The 16,349-nt window shown below is 35.0% G+C and overlaps 1 protein-coding gene across 12 annotated transcripts in view; it reads right to left on the bottom strand.

Moving 5' to 3' along the window:
- The window catches only part of RFX3 (regulatory factor X3), a 274,106-nt gene that overhangs the window by 216,941 nt on the left and 40,816 nt on the right, over positions 1–16,349 (bottom strand). For 3 of the 12 annotated variants that reach the window (XM_045191061.2, XM_053924208.1, XM_053924226.1), the window contains exons 2-4: positions 13,716–13,831; positions 10,249–10,307; positions 5,947–6,020 (exon numbers count right to left, since the gene is read on the bottom strand). The exons of 4 other annotated variants lie outside the window; for them this stretch is intronic. In XM_045191061.2, the coding sequence (XP_045046996.1) occupies positions 5,947–5,980 (34 nt within the window). In that variant the 5' untranslated portion in view covers positions 5,981–6,020; positions 10,249–10,307; positions 13,716–13,831. The remainder of the gene's footprint in view (positions 1–5,946; positions 6,021–10,248; positions 10,308–13,715; positions 13,832–16,349) is intronic. 5 more of the 12 variants (XM_045191047.2, XM_053924211.1, XM_053924222.1 and 2 more) reach the window with 5 other exon arrangements.

The raw sequence follows: 16,349 nt of genomic DNA on the forward strand, positions 1-16,349 counted from the left end.
TAAAGGACACATGGACAAAATCAAGGGGGAGGGTGGAGGTGGGGGATGGAGGTGGGTCCAGCTGGGGTGGGGTGGAAGGATGGGGATAAAATGCAGACAACTGTAATTGAATAACAATAATAATTTTAAAAGAAAAAAGATTAGGTTTCTAATTATTAGAAAAATCCTACTTAAATCCCAACAGGAAAAAACAAAGATGCCTAATTTGGAAATCTATCGAGTTATAAATCAGCCTTTTCCTTGCTTACATCCACTTACTAGGACAGATAGTAACATTACTGCTTTTCTGTTTTTAATTCCTCGGAATCTTCCTTCCCAAATGCACTGCCATTACTGAAGCCCAGAATGATCTCATTTAGTAAAAGTTTCTTGCCCTCTCATTAGGCCCTAAATTACAGTATAAAGACATAAGGTTCTGTTCTCAGGACTGGCTTGTGATAAAGGGCACTGGCTTGCCACGTGGCCTGATGAAGTCCTGGGACACAGAAGGATTTTTTTTTTTTTTTGGATTTTATCAGTCTTAGAGCAGGCAATTTATGTTCAGCCAGAAAAATAAAATATAATCTTTGGCCATCTGGCTCTGTAACACTCTATATTTGTTTAGAAAGGTCACTGTTGTCAAGTTATTGAATGTTATCTCTGGAAATGACAGGAAGAGAGAAGTTTTTGAAAGCAGGCCAGAAATATTAAAACACCGGATATTAAGTTGTAAAATAGTATTTAAAAGGTTGGGCTTTAGTGTTAAACAGACCACTATTCAAAGCCCAGCTCTACCACCTACTAGTTAAATGTTCTTTGGCAAGCCAGCAGCTTTTAAAGTCCATTTTCCCATTGATAAAATATAGATAATGACACTCTAAAAAGACAATGCCATGAAGAAATGATTAACACATACATAGCACTAGCTTGTAGTTACCATTCAACACTTACTAAATAATTATTATCTTCTGTGTTATTTGTGCCCTCATTTTTCTGTAATTTTGAACAAAGCTAAGATTTTCATTACTTTTATAAATATTTCTCCAGACAGAAAAGTAAATTTAAAGACTCACAATTTGCGCTATGCATATCAAATATGTGGATTTAGAGCCTATCTCTAACAAAAAGTTCAATCCCTCTTAAGCACTTAAGCAATAATCATTCTTTTTCCATCAGCTTTATAGCACCTATTACTTTGTTGGTAGAATGACCAGGTTGCTGTGTCACTGAAGAACAAACACTAAACAGTAACAAATCCATATCTGAACAACTTCAGTGGGACTAGTACTGCTGTCTTATTCGTCAACTGTCACAATATCCTGATTTTGTTACGCAATAGTTAACTTGCTTCGCATTATGTAGTTTCTATTAATATTTCTACTGCAATAACACGACAATCCACATTTGATTTAGACAGGCTATTCAGACCCTTTCCCTCTGTGCGATTAGCAATGTAGTTAAAAATATACAAATAATTAAAATACACATTTGAAAAAGCAGCTCAATCAAAACTCCATCCAGAATATTCCCGAAGAGCAATAGTTTCAACTCAGTAGGCCAGATTTCAGGTCAACTTATGAATACTCTTAAATATCTCAAAGCTGGGCATATATTTCACCTGCCCTGTGACAAGAATGGCCAGGAGGGTGTGCTGAACTGAATTCTCCCACCACACATGACTGGTTTCCCCAAAATCAAAGTAGACACTACAAGATAGAGCAAAAGCTACAATCTCAGGCTAGAAAGAATATTTTCATGTTTTTCTAACTTTAATTAGCTGTTACACATTTTCCTGTTTGGAGTCAACATTAAAAGGCACACATCCGCTGTTTGAACCACTGGGTGGATTCTCTGCTTTCTCCATAATACTGACCTAGGAGATCTGGGAGTAATTAAAAACAAATTCAAAATTTAGGATCCAGCCAAGAAGACTACTCACAGACCAACAAAAGTCTAAAACATGCATACTAAATTAAGGACTATAAAGATAAATGGATCAGAGAAATCTATAAGCTTAGATAGAAAAAATATATTATCTGAGATCTCCATACTAGCCTTCACCTGTCCAACTTACAGACCCACACTTTCCGTTTCCTTTCCAACCACATGAACAGATGCCCACAGCGTGATGAAAACTCACAGTCAACTACTCTATGGTGTGCCCCTCACAGTTCTACTCCCAAAGGCTGAGCTGTATGTTCTCCCAACACCAGTAGTATTTATTCTAAAACCCCGCTAGCGGAGTTCTATCATTACTGGGATTAGCCAATGAATTAAACATTAGATAAACCATGAAACCAAAAATAAAAGGTATCTTTAAAACTAAGGTCAAAACTTTGAAAAAACTTGATAAAGGCAACTTACTATAAAAACATTTCTGTTGCAAGAGGCAAAGGTAAGAGAATATAAAAACTGAAGTAAAACATAAAATATATAGTGGTTCTTAAGCTGTAGCTTGGAGGCTGTGTGAAAATATGCATTGCTGGGCCTCATCCCCTCAGATTCTGACTCAGTAGTATGGGGGAAACCACAGATTTTACATGCTGAGAAACTCCCACATGATGCTGATGCTGCTGGTCTGGGAACCACACTTTGAGACCCATGGCTTTTCAACTGTCTAAATTTTTAATCTACATTAAAGAACAAAATGTAAACTTGAAATTGTTATGAATATAGATTTATGAAAGACTTGAAGTTTCAATTAGCAAACCTATATATTACAAGGAAAGGCCTAGGTCCTAAAGACAGTTCATTTATATGTCTTTTTTTATGGCCTACTATTTTAAATGACTTTTTCAGTTAATGTATAAACTATGAGAACTCAAATTATCAGAAGAGATCTCCTATCAAATATGGTATCCCCTATCATAAAAGTACCACTAGCGTTTGAAATTCCCTTCACCTTCACTATTTGTAAGAGGGATATTCTAATGTGATAGCCTCCTTGGTTAAAAGGCTTCCTAAAAACACAAGCTCACAGTATCAACGAAGCCTTACAAATAAAAGGTATCATCATCTTCAATTTACAGATGAGATTTTTGCCTCAGGGAGGATAAGAAACATCTAAAGGTAAGTCAGCCAAGCCAACAAGTGCCACAGTCGAAATTTGAATATAGATCTGCCCCCAAATTTAACGTGTTTCTTTTTTTTAACCTTACAATATTACAATATAGTCTTTAAAAGAGAGAAGTTAGAAGCAACACTGAGGTCCCAATCCATCTAAACACCTTCAAAACAAAAAAATGCTCAAATATATATAGCTGTGAGAACTAAATGAATCATAAGCATTATTATATCTGCTGTTTTGAACATAAGCGTAAGTATCATCTATAAGCTGTACTTTAAGCTGTACTCACTATTAAGTGGCTAGACAAGATTATCAAACACAGGGCACTAGAAGGGAGCTGATCTACCAGCAATGAAGCAAAGTCTTCGGCAACACAACTCCACTTAGCAAGACATCTGTGAAGAATGGCTGACACTAAGATTCACAAGCAGATGCCACAGGGTAAGACAACTGTGTTCAGAGAGAGCTGCAGAACACATTAGATATACACTGAAGTAATACATAAAAAGATGGGGCATTGACGGACTGCTTGGAAACCAGAGCAGACAAGCCAGCCCAGTGACAGCAATCACCATTATGATGGTGCTATAATGGCAAGTTTATAATTTTAGAAACTATAAGTAGAAACAAAAAAGAACTATGTCTCACCATTTCTGTTAAACTGTGAAGAAATTCAAATGTCCAGTTTTACACTATATTCAACACTGAATTCCAGGATCCAGATCTGTCCATAGGTTTGGGACGTTCTCATCAACTGTTTGAAGCAGCTTTCTGTTCGCTTCTCCCCATCTTCTCCTTCTGGTATACCCATTATTCTTACATTGCTCTTTCCGATGGAGTCAATATAGTTTTCATAGTGTTCTTTTATTTATTTTTTATTTTTTAGAAAGAAGCTCAACTGCATTAGCCATTAGTGAGATAGAAATAAAAACTATTAATACATTGAGATACCATCTCATACCTGTTAGAATGCCTATTATCAAAAAGACAAGTAGTAACAAGTGTTGGAGAGGTTGTGGACAAGAAGAACCCTCATTCACTGTAGGTGGGAATGTAGATTGGTAAAGCCACTATGAAAAACAGTATGAAAGTTCCTTAAAAAAGAAAAAATGGAAGAAAGAAATTAAGAATAGAGGTACCTTCATATCATATGACCAAGGAAACCCTCTTCTGGGTATCTAACCGAAAAATTTGGAAACATTTATTCATAAAGATATATGACCCTATGTTCACTGCAGCATTATTCACAGTGGCTAAGACAAGGAAAGAACCTAAGTACCCTTCAACAGATGAATGGATAAAGATGTGTACATATCTATACAATGGACTACTAATCAGTCATAACAAAAGATGAAATAGTGCCATTTGTGACAACATGGATGGATCTTGAGAATATCGTGCTAAGCAAACTAAGTCAGCTGGAAAAAAGTCAAGAACCCTATGATTTCACTCATATGTGGGATATAAAACTGAAAGTAACAAACAATAACTCATACACAGACAACAGTATGGTGGTTACCAGAGGGCGGGGGAGTGGTAAAGAGTGAAGGGGTCAAATACATGGTGACAGAAGGAGATTTGACTTTGGGTGGCGAACACAACACATATACAGATGATATAGTATCGAACTGTACACTTGAAACCTGTATAATTTTATTAACCAATGTCATTTAATAAATTTAAAAAATAAAGAATACCATAAAACTTAGAAAATAATTAAAGGCATCTAGGTCCCTTAAAAACAAAACAAAACAAAACAAAACAAAACAAAATAAAATAAAATAAAATAAAATAAAATAAAATAAAATAAATAAAATAAAATAAAATAAAATAAAATACTGGCCCCACATGATGTTCTAGTGTTTGAGATTGGGGAATTGTGAAGATCTGCAATAATTGTAGGAAACCTCCTAAAATAACTATTCTGTTTCTTTAGAAAGTGAAAAATGAGTAAATAAAATAAAGACTTAACATGTCGGCAGTAAGTTAAGAACCTAGGAGTGGTTAGGATGGCCACTAAAGTGTTGGTGAGGATCAGAGAAATTAGAGCTGTTGTGTGCTGTTAATGGAAATGTAAATGGTACAACTATTATGAAAAACAGTATAGAAGTTCCTCAAAAAATTAAAAACAGAATTGCTATATAATCCAGCACTTCTAGATGTACATCCAGAATAATTAAAAACAAGATTTCAAAGAGATATTTGTATACCCATGATCACTGCAGCATTAGTCACAATAGCCAAGAGGTGAAAGCAATCTCAATGCCTATCGGTGGATAAATGGATTAAAAAAATGTGGTATACAAATACAATGGAACGTTACTCAGCCTTAAAAAAAGAAGGAAATCCTGTCATATGCTATGACGTGGATAAACCTTGAGGAGATTATGGTAAGTCAAATAAGACAGTCACAAAAAAATAAACACTGCATGATTCCACTTGCAGTATATAAGACATCTAAAGTAGTCAAACACTTAGAAAGTAGTTTGGTCGTTACCAGAGGCTGAGGCGAGGGGAAAACGGGAGTCATCCTTCAATGGGTAAAGGGTTTCAGTTTGCACAATGAAAAAGTTCTAGAGATTGGTTGAACAAATGTCCATATAGTTAACTCTATTGCACTGTACACTTAAAATGTTTAATATGGTTTAAAAAAACAAAGAATAAAAATGTCTTGAAAACTCCAGTTAAGGTTAATAGAAGTATTAAAAGGTTTAATATTACTGAAGAAAACGAAATAGTCTCACACGAGTAGATTCAATTTTAATTATTATAATCTCTTAATAATACCAATTTCCAAAAGATTCTAGGACTCTATGCTTTAAATGTATAATTCATAATGACATGGAGGTATACCGTATCAGAATTGTTTGGAAGTATTTTAAAATATTACTTATTCTCACCCAGAGAGATGCTCCCAGTTGAGTGAGCCATCATTACTGATGCAACTATGCTTTATTCTTCAACTGTGCTGGGACTGAAAACAGATTGAAAATTTCATTTTTAAATTATAGCTTAAATCATTTGTAAGAAAATTCATTTAAGTAAATGTTTCTATAATAAGGAAATTACATATATTGTTTGATATAATTAAACTTTCTTCACACTATAAAGCTTAACATGGTTTTAACTTTCTAAAGGCAAATGTAGTAAATTATAAATGAGGCAGCTCTAAACTACGTTGAAAAATCCGTTTTGAGATCACATCTCCACTGAGCTAGGCACTTTTAGAGAACAGAACCAATAATATATAAAAAATGCAGACAAAAATACTTCTCATGACTTCTGAAATATTCTGCCCAGGTCATTTCTCTTTGCTGCAGCCCTTTTTTAAATGTGTATTTATCTCCAGATGCAGGTTCCCCATGATCTCCTCTATTCCCCAAAGCCCTTTTTGTTCATCTTCTCTCCCTCCCCACGCATTTAGAAGAAGAAAAGAACTAAATTTTCTATACCCAAATTTCAGAAACAAAATCAAGGATATCTTCAAGGGCATCTCTCATTTCCATATATAGCTGTTTCATCTCCAGGCAAACAAAGGCACATTTAAAAACTGAGTGATAATGAAATCTATTCATACTGATTTTACTTTGGTGCATTTTTCTTATACTATATTTATAAAATCTATTGATAAGTGCCTAGTATTATTATAAAATTAAATCCCTAAGAGCTCCATGGACCAAACTGTTCTACTGCTAACATTTCCTTAAAGATTACACAAATGGGTCCTGGCCAGATAGCTCAGCTGGTCAGAACACTGTCCGATATGCCAAGGTTTCAGGTTCAACCCCCGGTCAGGGCACATACAAGAATCAACCAATGAATATATAAACAAGTAGAACAACAAATTGATGCTCCTCTTTCTACCCTCCCCAAAAACAATTTTTTTTAAATTTAAAGATTACATAAATACATTATTTAACATGAAAATTGGACACAATAACCTTTATTCTTAAGAGTATATTTCACCTCTGTACTATCTTCTATTCCTCAATTCCTGCTTTCTTTTGTGTTAAATAGATATTTTCTAATGTACTTTTTTCATTTCTTTGTTTCTTTCATTAAATTTTTTTTACATTATTTCCATAAGTGGTTGCCCTGGAATTTGCAATTAGCATTTCAATTTAAGACAATCTAGTCTGGCCCTGGCTGGTGTAGCTCAGTGGATTGAACATGGGCCTGCAAACCAAAAGGTAGCCAGTTTGATTCCTAGTCAGGGCACTTGCCTGGGTTGCAGGCCAGGTCCCCAGTAAGGGGGTATGCAAGGAACAACCAAATATTGATGTTTCTCTCCCTCCCTTTCTCCTTCCCCTCCCCTCTCCCTAAAAATAAATAAATAAAATCTTTATAAGAAATTTTTTAAAAAGGAAATAAAATAAAGAAATAAAATAAAATAAAAATAATAAAATTCTAGTCTGAATTAGTTCTAATTATATATAAAAAACTTTCTTGTAATATACCTCCATTCTCTTACCTTTCTTTTTACTATTATCTTCAAACTATATCTCTATATGTTATAAGCTTATCAACAAATTTTTATTATTCCTTCATGTAGCTGTCTTTAAAACAGGAGAAAAGTTCCAAGGAAAAATGCATTTACATGTATTTTTATGCATATCTTTCCTAATACTTATGTAGTTACTATTACTATTGTTGTTTCTCATGTGGATTAGAGTTTACTGTCTAGTTTCTTCTAGAAACTCTGGTTTCTAGAGTTTTCTTCCGTTTCAAATTGAAGGACTCCCCTTAACATTTCCTGTAGGGTAGGTCTGCTGGCAACAACTTCTCTCAGTTTTTATTTGTAAATGTCATAATTTAATCTTTGAAGTTTAGCTAAATACAGAATTCCTGGTTGATGGTCTTTTTAATATTTGGAAAATGTCTTCTAGCCTCCAAGGTTTCTGTCAAGAAATCAGCTATTAGTCTTATTGGGGATCCCTTTTATATGTTATTTTTCTCTTTCTGCTTTCAAAATTTCTTTCACCTTTATAAATTTGACTATGATGTGTCTAAGTGTGGATAGCTATATTCAACTTGATATACACTGAATTTATTGAATGTGTTAATATTTTTAATTTCAGTTTTCTGCCATTATTTATTTACGTATTCTTTCTGTCTCTTTCTTTTGCTCTTCTCTGTTTGGGAATCCCGTTATGGGCATGTTGGCGCACTTCATGACATCACAGAGATCCCATGCAGCTCTGTTCATTTTATTTTCTTACTACTCCTCACAATGGATAATCTCTAGTGAATTAATCATCTTCAGGTTAACAAATTATTTCATCTGTCAAATTATATTTGTTAAGCTCATGTAGTCGGTTTTTCATTTCAGTTAATACTTAAAAACTCAACAATTTTTATATGGTTCCTTTTAGATAATTTCTACATTGATTGATATTCTCTTTAGTAAGACATCATTCTTATACCTTCATTTAATTCTTTAGACACGGTATCATTAATTCTTTGAACAGATTTAGAAAAACTGACTTAAAGTCTATTCTATTAAGTCCAAATCTGGGCACCCAAAGGGACATTTTTCCCTTGGTGGATTTTTGCATGTTTTTTTTTTCCTGTGTATGTGGCATACTTTCCTGTATCTTAGATCTTAAAATTTTTTGTTGAAAACCGAACATTTTATAAAATGTATTTTAACAACTCTAGTATCAGAATTCTCTACATTGCTCTACCAAGGCTTTTTAACATTGATTTTGGTTTTATTGATGCTGATTATTTGTTTAGCACTCTCATGAACTAATTCTGTAGATTCGGCATTTATTGCCTGTAGTGTGTGGCCACTGAGCTCTCTGCTAAATTATTTTTTAAGTTCTTATTTTTATTTTTAAGCCTGTCTTCCTAGGAGTCACACAGGGTCAGTATAATTTAGTGGTCAACCAATGACTGGTCAGAGGATTTCTTTAAATGCTTATCTGTCTGTCTTCCACCTTTGCCCAAGGAATCTTTACGAGAAGTCCCACTTCAATCTTCAGGCGGTTTCTAGGACAGCCCTCATTTTCTACTTATACAAAACCTCAGCCAGAGGTGATCTTCCTTGGGCATGTGTACACTCTTGCACATTGTGCAAACTTTTAGATACCCAGGAATATGTTGGAGCTTTTCAAAATCCCTATGGTTGGCTAAATCTACGGGATTCCTTTTAAAATCCTGGCCAGACTCTGCCCAAACTGAAATCACAGCCTTAAGCAGCGGATATGTTGCCAACAGTTGCTGTTGTTTCAGCAAAGCCCTGGGGGTAGGCTTTTTCTTCCCCCAACTGAGCCAAGCTCTAAGTCAAATCAAATAGCCAACCACTCAGAGAATAGTTTTTCCCAGGGAGCTGCAGCTTGGACAAAATAGCAACTGTGCTTTGGAGCTGCTACTTTTAATGGATCTCCAAAAGTGGTAAGATCTCTCCATTGTCTGTAATGCTGTCAGCTTTTGCTATGTCACTAAGGTGGGGATGGAGGGAAGGTGGAAATCACCTCAAGTTAAAATGTCACAGACCCCACCATTTTCTCAAGGTTCAGTAGTTTTCTCTTAGCAGTGGATTTTCCAGTTCATTCTCTGGTTTTGGTTAATTGCCAGAACTCTAAAATGGCTTATTGTAATTGTTTGCCCATGTTCTTGTTGTTTTAGAGAGGAAATATACTGAGGCCCTCACTCCATTGATCTAAAAGCCAATCAAGCTCTGAAATATTAAATATATATTCATGTAGTTTTTAAAACAAGAAAACATTTTAACAAAAAAATTTGTTTAAAAAATATACTTATAAAATGTTGGATCACTGATTCTTATCTCCATTAGAAACATGAATTATATTTCAATAGGAGAGAAACTAATCTTTGAGAGGGAAAAAATAAGCTGCATGAACAATGTCTCACTGTACTGTATCTTTCCTGCTAACTAATACGTAAATAATGAAAAATAAGATGATTCCTGGTCGGAGATCCACTCTCAGCCCCAGAATACTTTCCCAAGTCTTTTCTGGACAACAGAAATCAGTTCAAATGACCAAGAAAGACTATTCCATCTTGTCTTACTTGGCTGAGATAGGCCAAATCCAATTCAACTCTGACAATGATAAAGTAGTCACAAAAGACTGGGAGTGAGAAATTTAACAGAGAAGAGGAATCAGAGACCCGAACAGAGAGCAACCCTATCACCGGAGATTCCTCTGAAGAGATTCAGTACAGTGAGATTGGTTTACCTCAGATTCAACCAAGTATCAGCCAAACCCATGTAGTTGTGGTAGAATAAGGTGAATTTCTGTAAAGGAAAAGAGTAACTTATTACTATTATCTCTCTTAAACATTGCCTGATATTTAGAAGCCATGAAAAGACCAAAACTGTCAGAAGAGGACAAGGAAAGTAAATACCCTTTAGCAAAGCTTTTATTTTCAAGAACATGTTATGCTCCTTTTTGTTGTTATTTAACAAACTGTCCCAAAACCTCTGGTTCAAGAAAAGAATCATTTTATTCGTTCACAATTCTGCAGTCTGAGCTGGGCTTAGCTAGGCTGTTCTTCTGCTGCTCATCCTGCTGATGGTCACCCATGATAGCTTTCAGCTGACAGGTGGGAAGTGGGCTCAGCTAGAATACTAGGATAACTAGGCTTCTCTTTCCACATAATCTCAGGGCCTCTCTGTATCCATGTGACCTTTTTTCCAAATGGTCTCTCTGGGAAGATAGCCAGATTTCTGACATGATTATTCAGGTCTCCAAAAAACACAAAAGCAAAAGCTACTTGGCCTTCCTAGGGCTTACACCCAGACCTGGAACAGTTTAATTCTGTTGCATTCTATTTATTAAAGTAAGCTACAAACCCAGTCCAGATTGAAAGGAAAGGGTCTTCGCAATGACATGAATACCCAGAGGTGTGATTCACTATAACCACCACCAATGCTATAGACAGTGATATCCATCTGGTATGCAATACCCGACTCTTTAGTCAGGGGCACTGACCTCTCAGTCTGTCAAATAAAAAAAATGACAACAGTCAACACAATAGCTGTTTGGCGTGAATGTCCTGTCTTGAACCATAAATACATAGGTCACATAATAGAGTTACATATTACTGTTCACATCACTTAAGATTGTATCCCATTGGTTAACGGTTTTATTTATTTATTTAAATCCTCAACCAAGGATATGTTTATTGATTTTAGAGAGAGAGAAGGGAGAAAGACAAACATCGGTATGACAGAGAAACATCAGTGGGTTGCTTCCTGTATGCACCCCCACCGGGGATGGAACCTACAATCTAAGTATGTGCCCTGACCAGGGATTGAACCCACCAGGGTTGATTGGTTAATTCCTGGTACCAGAAATCCTTATATACAGTATAGGCACCTGATTTTTTAGAAAGCCACTTTGGAGTAAAAAGGGTAGGTAAATACTATTTTTTAACAAATCAATCAAAATTATATCTTGTGTTTTTGTCAGATTGACAAAAAATAAATTTTTTTGGTGTGCCGCAGAATTTTAGTAGTTAGTGTCTATGTGTCATGAGATGAAAAAGGTTGAAAATCACTGCTGTAATAAACTAAAACATTAAGGCCAATGTTCACATGACTGAAACGGGAGAAACACAAGAAACTATAAAATGGCTAAAGCTAAATGAAGATTGGGCAGTCACACTCAGACTCCATTCTCTACGCCTTTCCATGCTGAAGGTCAATCTAGGTTCACTGAGAATCTAAAATATAGGTGGAAGGAAAGTTTGAACCTGATTAATCACTTATAAGCCAAATGACTTTGGATAAGTCCATCATTCTCTCTGTATCTCAGCTCCTCAATTGTAAAGTGAAAAATACAACAAGAAATAAGAAAAAAGCTTTGAAAACTAAACTGCTATACAAATATACAAAAGTATTATTTCTAATAGGATTCTAAGTATAGACAACTGAGCTAGGCTCAATTCTATTAATAAAATTATAATAATCATAGTTAATTAACTCATGTACTAAATTACTACCACGGCAATGATATTACATATAACAATAGGCTAAAACTGCACTACATTCAGTTACTATAAAGAATAACAACACCAACACTAACTGATTTATTGTTTTCTGATTATACGTGTATGTCAGGCGCTGCTAGGTACTTCAGGTAAAACTATAACCCTTACAATAACTCAACAAGGTAGGTATTATCCTTCTTTTACAAGTAAATAAACTGGGTCAAAATATCAATTACTTAAGTAACTGCCCATGGTCACACAGCTAGTATATAGAGAATCTATTATGAATGTTCAATGTACAATCAGTACTTGATAAACACTTGTTGTCTAAGTTAATGAAGAAATGAAGAAAGCCAGGACTATCTGGCATTTAAAGTAAGGAGTCTTTCAACTACATCAAAATATCTCATTCTCACAATTCCTATTTTATATGCAGCTATTGAAACTGTAATCACAGTAAACATATCTAATTAACATCAGCAATTTATCACCTTCCTCATCTGGAAAATGGTTTCCTGTCTAAAAAGTAACCTTCATTTTTTTAAACATCTAAGTCTTTATTCCATCTACTGAGTCTTTATGAGTTATAATGGTCATATATTATAATGTAGAAATACCAAGTGGAAAAAAGTGGTACATTTACATAACAAAATATCTCTAAAATAATACAAAAAAGAGCAAATATTTTAAATGGTAAAACATGTGCAGTATCAATGATGAATAAAAATTATCCTTATATTATGAACAGGTCTTGAAATTTAAAAGAAGAAGGAGGATTAGAAGAAACTGTCCAACAGAAAAATGGGCTGAAGATATAAATGACAGTCAACAAAGTAAATATAAATGGATAATAAATATGCTTTTAAAATTTTTTGTCATTACTTATCAAAAAATGCAAATCCAACTAAGATTTTTTTAACTATCAGATGGGCCAAAATACAAAAAAAGAAAATACAAAATTTGATCATGCCCAGTGTCAAAAAGCATACAAAAAAATAAATGTGTGTGTGTGTGTGTGTGTGTGTGTGTTAAATCACTATTGGTGGGAGTTTACAATGGCATGACTTTTTTAGAGAGCAATCTAGTAGTTGATTAAAACATTCAAAATGTGCCCACATCTTCTAGCCAGCAATTCCATTCCTAAGGATTCATATAATGGAAGTAAATGGACAGTTGTACAGAAGAGCACATACAATTAATCATAATATCAAAATACAAGATATCACCCAAATGCCTAGCTAGAGAATTGCTTAAGTAAATTGATACATTCATATAATGCCAATAAAGATATAAAATATTATCATAAAAGATGTTCAAGATATGACTGTCGAAGTTAAACAAATTCTGTGACTCGATTTTTGTAAGACTTGTACTTGTAAAGGAGAGACAGCACTTGTCTGAGCAGAAGCACGCTCAAGAGCACCAGAATGAGCACACAGGCACGAACTGAGGCAGGCCCTGAGGAAATGGGGCAGCGATCTTGTGAGCAGATGTGCAATCACCAAGCAGAATGACTTTTTTTGTTTTCTTCTTTGTAACTTTCCGAATTTTCAGAATGTTTTACATTAGCATATGTAATTTCTGTGATCTTAATACAATTATTTTCATTTAAAATAATGTCAACTGTGCCCTGGCCAGATGGCTCAGTTGGTTGGAGCATCGTTCCATACACCAAAAGGTTGCAGGTTCAATTCCCCGTCAGGGCACATACCTAGGTTGCAGGTTCAAGCCTCAGTTGTGATGCTTATGGGAAGCAGCCGTCTGATGTTTCTCTCTCTCACATTGATGTTTCTCTTTCATTTTCTTTCTCTTCCCCTTCCTCTTTGTCTAAGATCAATAAAAACATATCCTCAGGTGAGGACTAAAAATAATAATAATAATGTCAACAGTCATAAACCTGAGACTCTATAAACTTTCAAGTGTTATTTTTAATATAAAATACTGGTTAAAATCAGTTGACATGGGTACTGAATGAATATGTGCATTCATTCCTCTTTCAAATGACAGATTCAAAATCAAAATCCTTTATAGTAGTTTCTATCTTCAAATCATTTAGAATTTGTAATTTCTTTAATAATGTCACTTCAGCCTTTACTAGTATGGCTCAGTTGGTTTGGCATCTTCCCACAAAGCAAAAGATCTATAGTTTGATTCCTGGTCAAGGCACATGCCTGGGTTGCAGTTCAGTCCCCAGGAGGGGCGCATGCATATGAGAGGCAACTGATAGATGTTTCTCTCTCACATCAATGTTTCTCTCCCTTTCTTTCTCCCTCCATCCCCCTCTCTAAAAATAAATAAATAAAATCTTTTTTTAAAATTAAAAAATAAAAATGTCACTTCAAAAAATAAAAGTGAACTAGAAATGTTTACATGCTATAAAATATACGTAAGTATGCTACATTATATGTCTTTGAAAAATGACTTGCATCTATAAAATCCCACAGACTTTGATTCTATAGCTCAAAAAAATCCAGTATCACTTGGTATGTTAAATTGGGAGCCTAACTTATACTCGTTACTTGTACAGTATAATAAGAACTCTCAATTAGCCATGGGTAAGATTATCCACAATTAACTTTGCCTTTTAAAAAAAAATCCTCACCCGAGGATATGTTTATTGATTTTAGAGGGGGTTGGAGAGAGAGCGAAAGAGAAAGAAAGAGAGGAACATTGATGTGAAAATCATCAACAGGTTGCCTCCCATATGCACCCCGACTGTGGATCGAACCCACAACCTAGGGAAGTGCCCTGACTGAAAATCAAACCCGCAACCTTTTGGTGTACAGGTGATGCTCCAATTAACTGAGCCACCTAGGCAAAGCACATAATTAACCTTGCTTTCCAGTTTAGCTATTGAACTCACCGTGTAAGCAGTTTAGTTATTTGCTTTGTAGTTCTCTCCATTATATTTACTTTGCATTTACTTTATTTTACTTTCCAGGGGGAAAAAAAGACAAAATAAATTATACATCTTGGATAGTGGGTGGGCAAGTGGGCTGCTACTATCCTCAGGACTGAGTGTGAATAACACCCAGATATACCACTACCCTGTTTCCCACCTAGGGACTTTGGAAACTTTGGAGACCATTTTGGTTGCCACAACTGAGGAGCAATAGTGGTTCTGATGCCACTTTGGACCACATTTGCTTAAACATGGTGCTACTTGGGGACCACACCAAGAACAGTCCCATCTACAATGACAATAGTGTCCCCGTTAAGACAGGGATCATAATTTTCCTGTTCAATATTGTATTTCTAGACTATTACATGGCATGCATTAAATAATTATTTGTTGAATAACATCAAAACAAGCAATTTCTATCTTGAGTGAGAAACAAATGATAGAAAATAATGAAGACTGACAATTGAGAAACCTGACAGTTTTCTACCTCAACACAAGACAGGACTTTGGCTGTGCTCCATTATACTTAGGGGAATTCTACGATCAGACACATCTATCCAAAATATGTAGAAAAGAAAATGCTCCACATCCACATACAAACTTAAGAGGATTATCTTCCATTAAAATATACAGGTAGATGCCTTCCTCTATTAGTAAAGCTAAGCAACTGTGTCAATTTAAGACGTACACATTGGTACCAACTAAGCTCAATCTTTCCGTGGCAACTGAGTGGCAAAACAGCCTTGTGGTTTAAGAGTCTGGGCTCTGAAGTAAGACCACTGGGTATAAATTTGGCTTTACTCTGCTTTACCTGAGTAATTTACTTAACATCTTAGCATACCATTCAAATCTTGTCAATTTACTTAACTTCCTCTAGTACTAGTGTTCTCATATACAAAATAATGAAACAGGTTCACAATACCCTATTCTTAGCCCCTGGGCCAGATATGTCACAAGACTTAGAAATTTTTGAATTTTAGAAATATATATATATATATATAAAATACCCCAGGTGGACCTAAAGCAGCAATCCATAATCATACACATTAATATTTCTGTACCAAAATGAAGGATAAAGACTGTTAAGTAGCTGCATCTCATTTAGTGCAGGTTTTGCAGCTAAATTAGTTTTGCCACAAACAGGGAAACTGGCGATTTTAAGAGCGTTTTGAAATTAAGAAGTGAACATAAGGGATCATGGATCTGTGGTACCTACTTCTCTCAGACAGATAATGTGAAGATTAAGTGAGCATATGTAAGCTACTTAACCAGTGCTTCTTACATAGGTAGCACTTAATAAATATTAGATGGTTATAAAAGTATTATATGAGATGCATGACTCCAAGATACCAATGGTAGTCAGCTGACCTGTATAGCTAGGGTGGAAGAGAGGGATAGGAGTAAGGAGTGGGTAAAAGGAACCCTAATACAATTATGCTAATT

This window comes from Desmodus rotundus, chromosome 1, assembly GCF_022682495.2.
Source record: "Desmodus rotundus isolate HL8 chromosome 1, HLdesRot8A.1, whole genome shotgun sequence".
In the NCBI taxonomy this organism is placed as follows: Eukaryota; Metazoa; Chordata; class Mammalia; order Chiroptera; family Phyllostomidae; genus Desmodus; species Desmodus rotundus.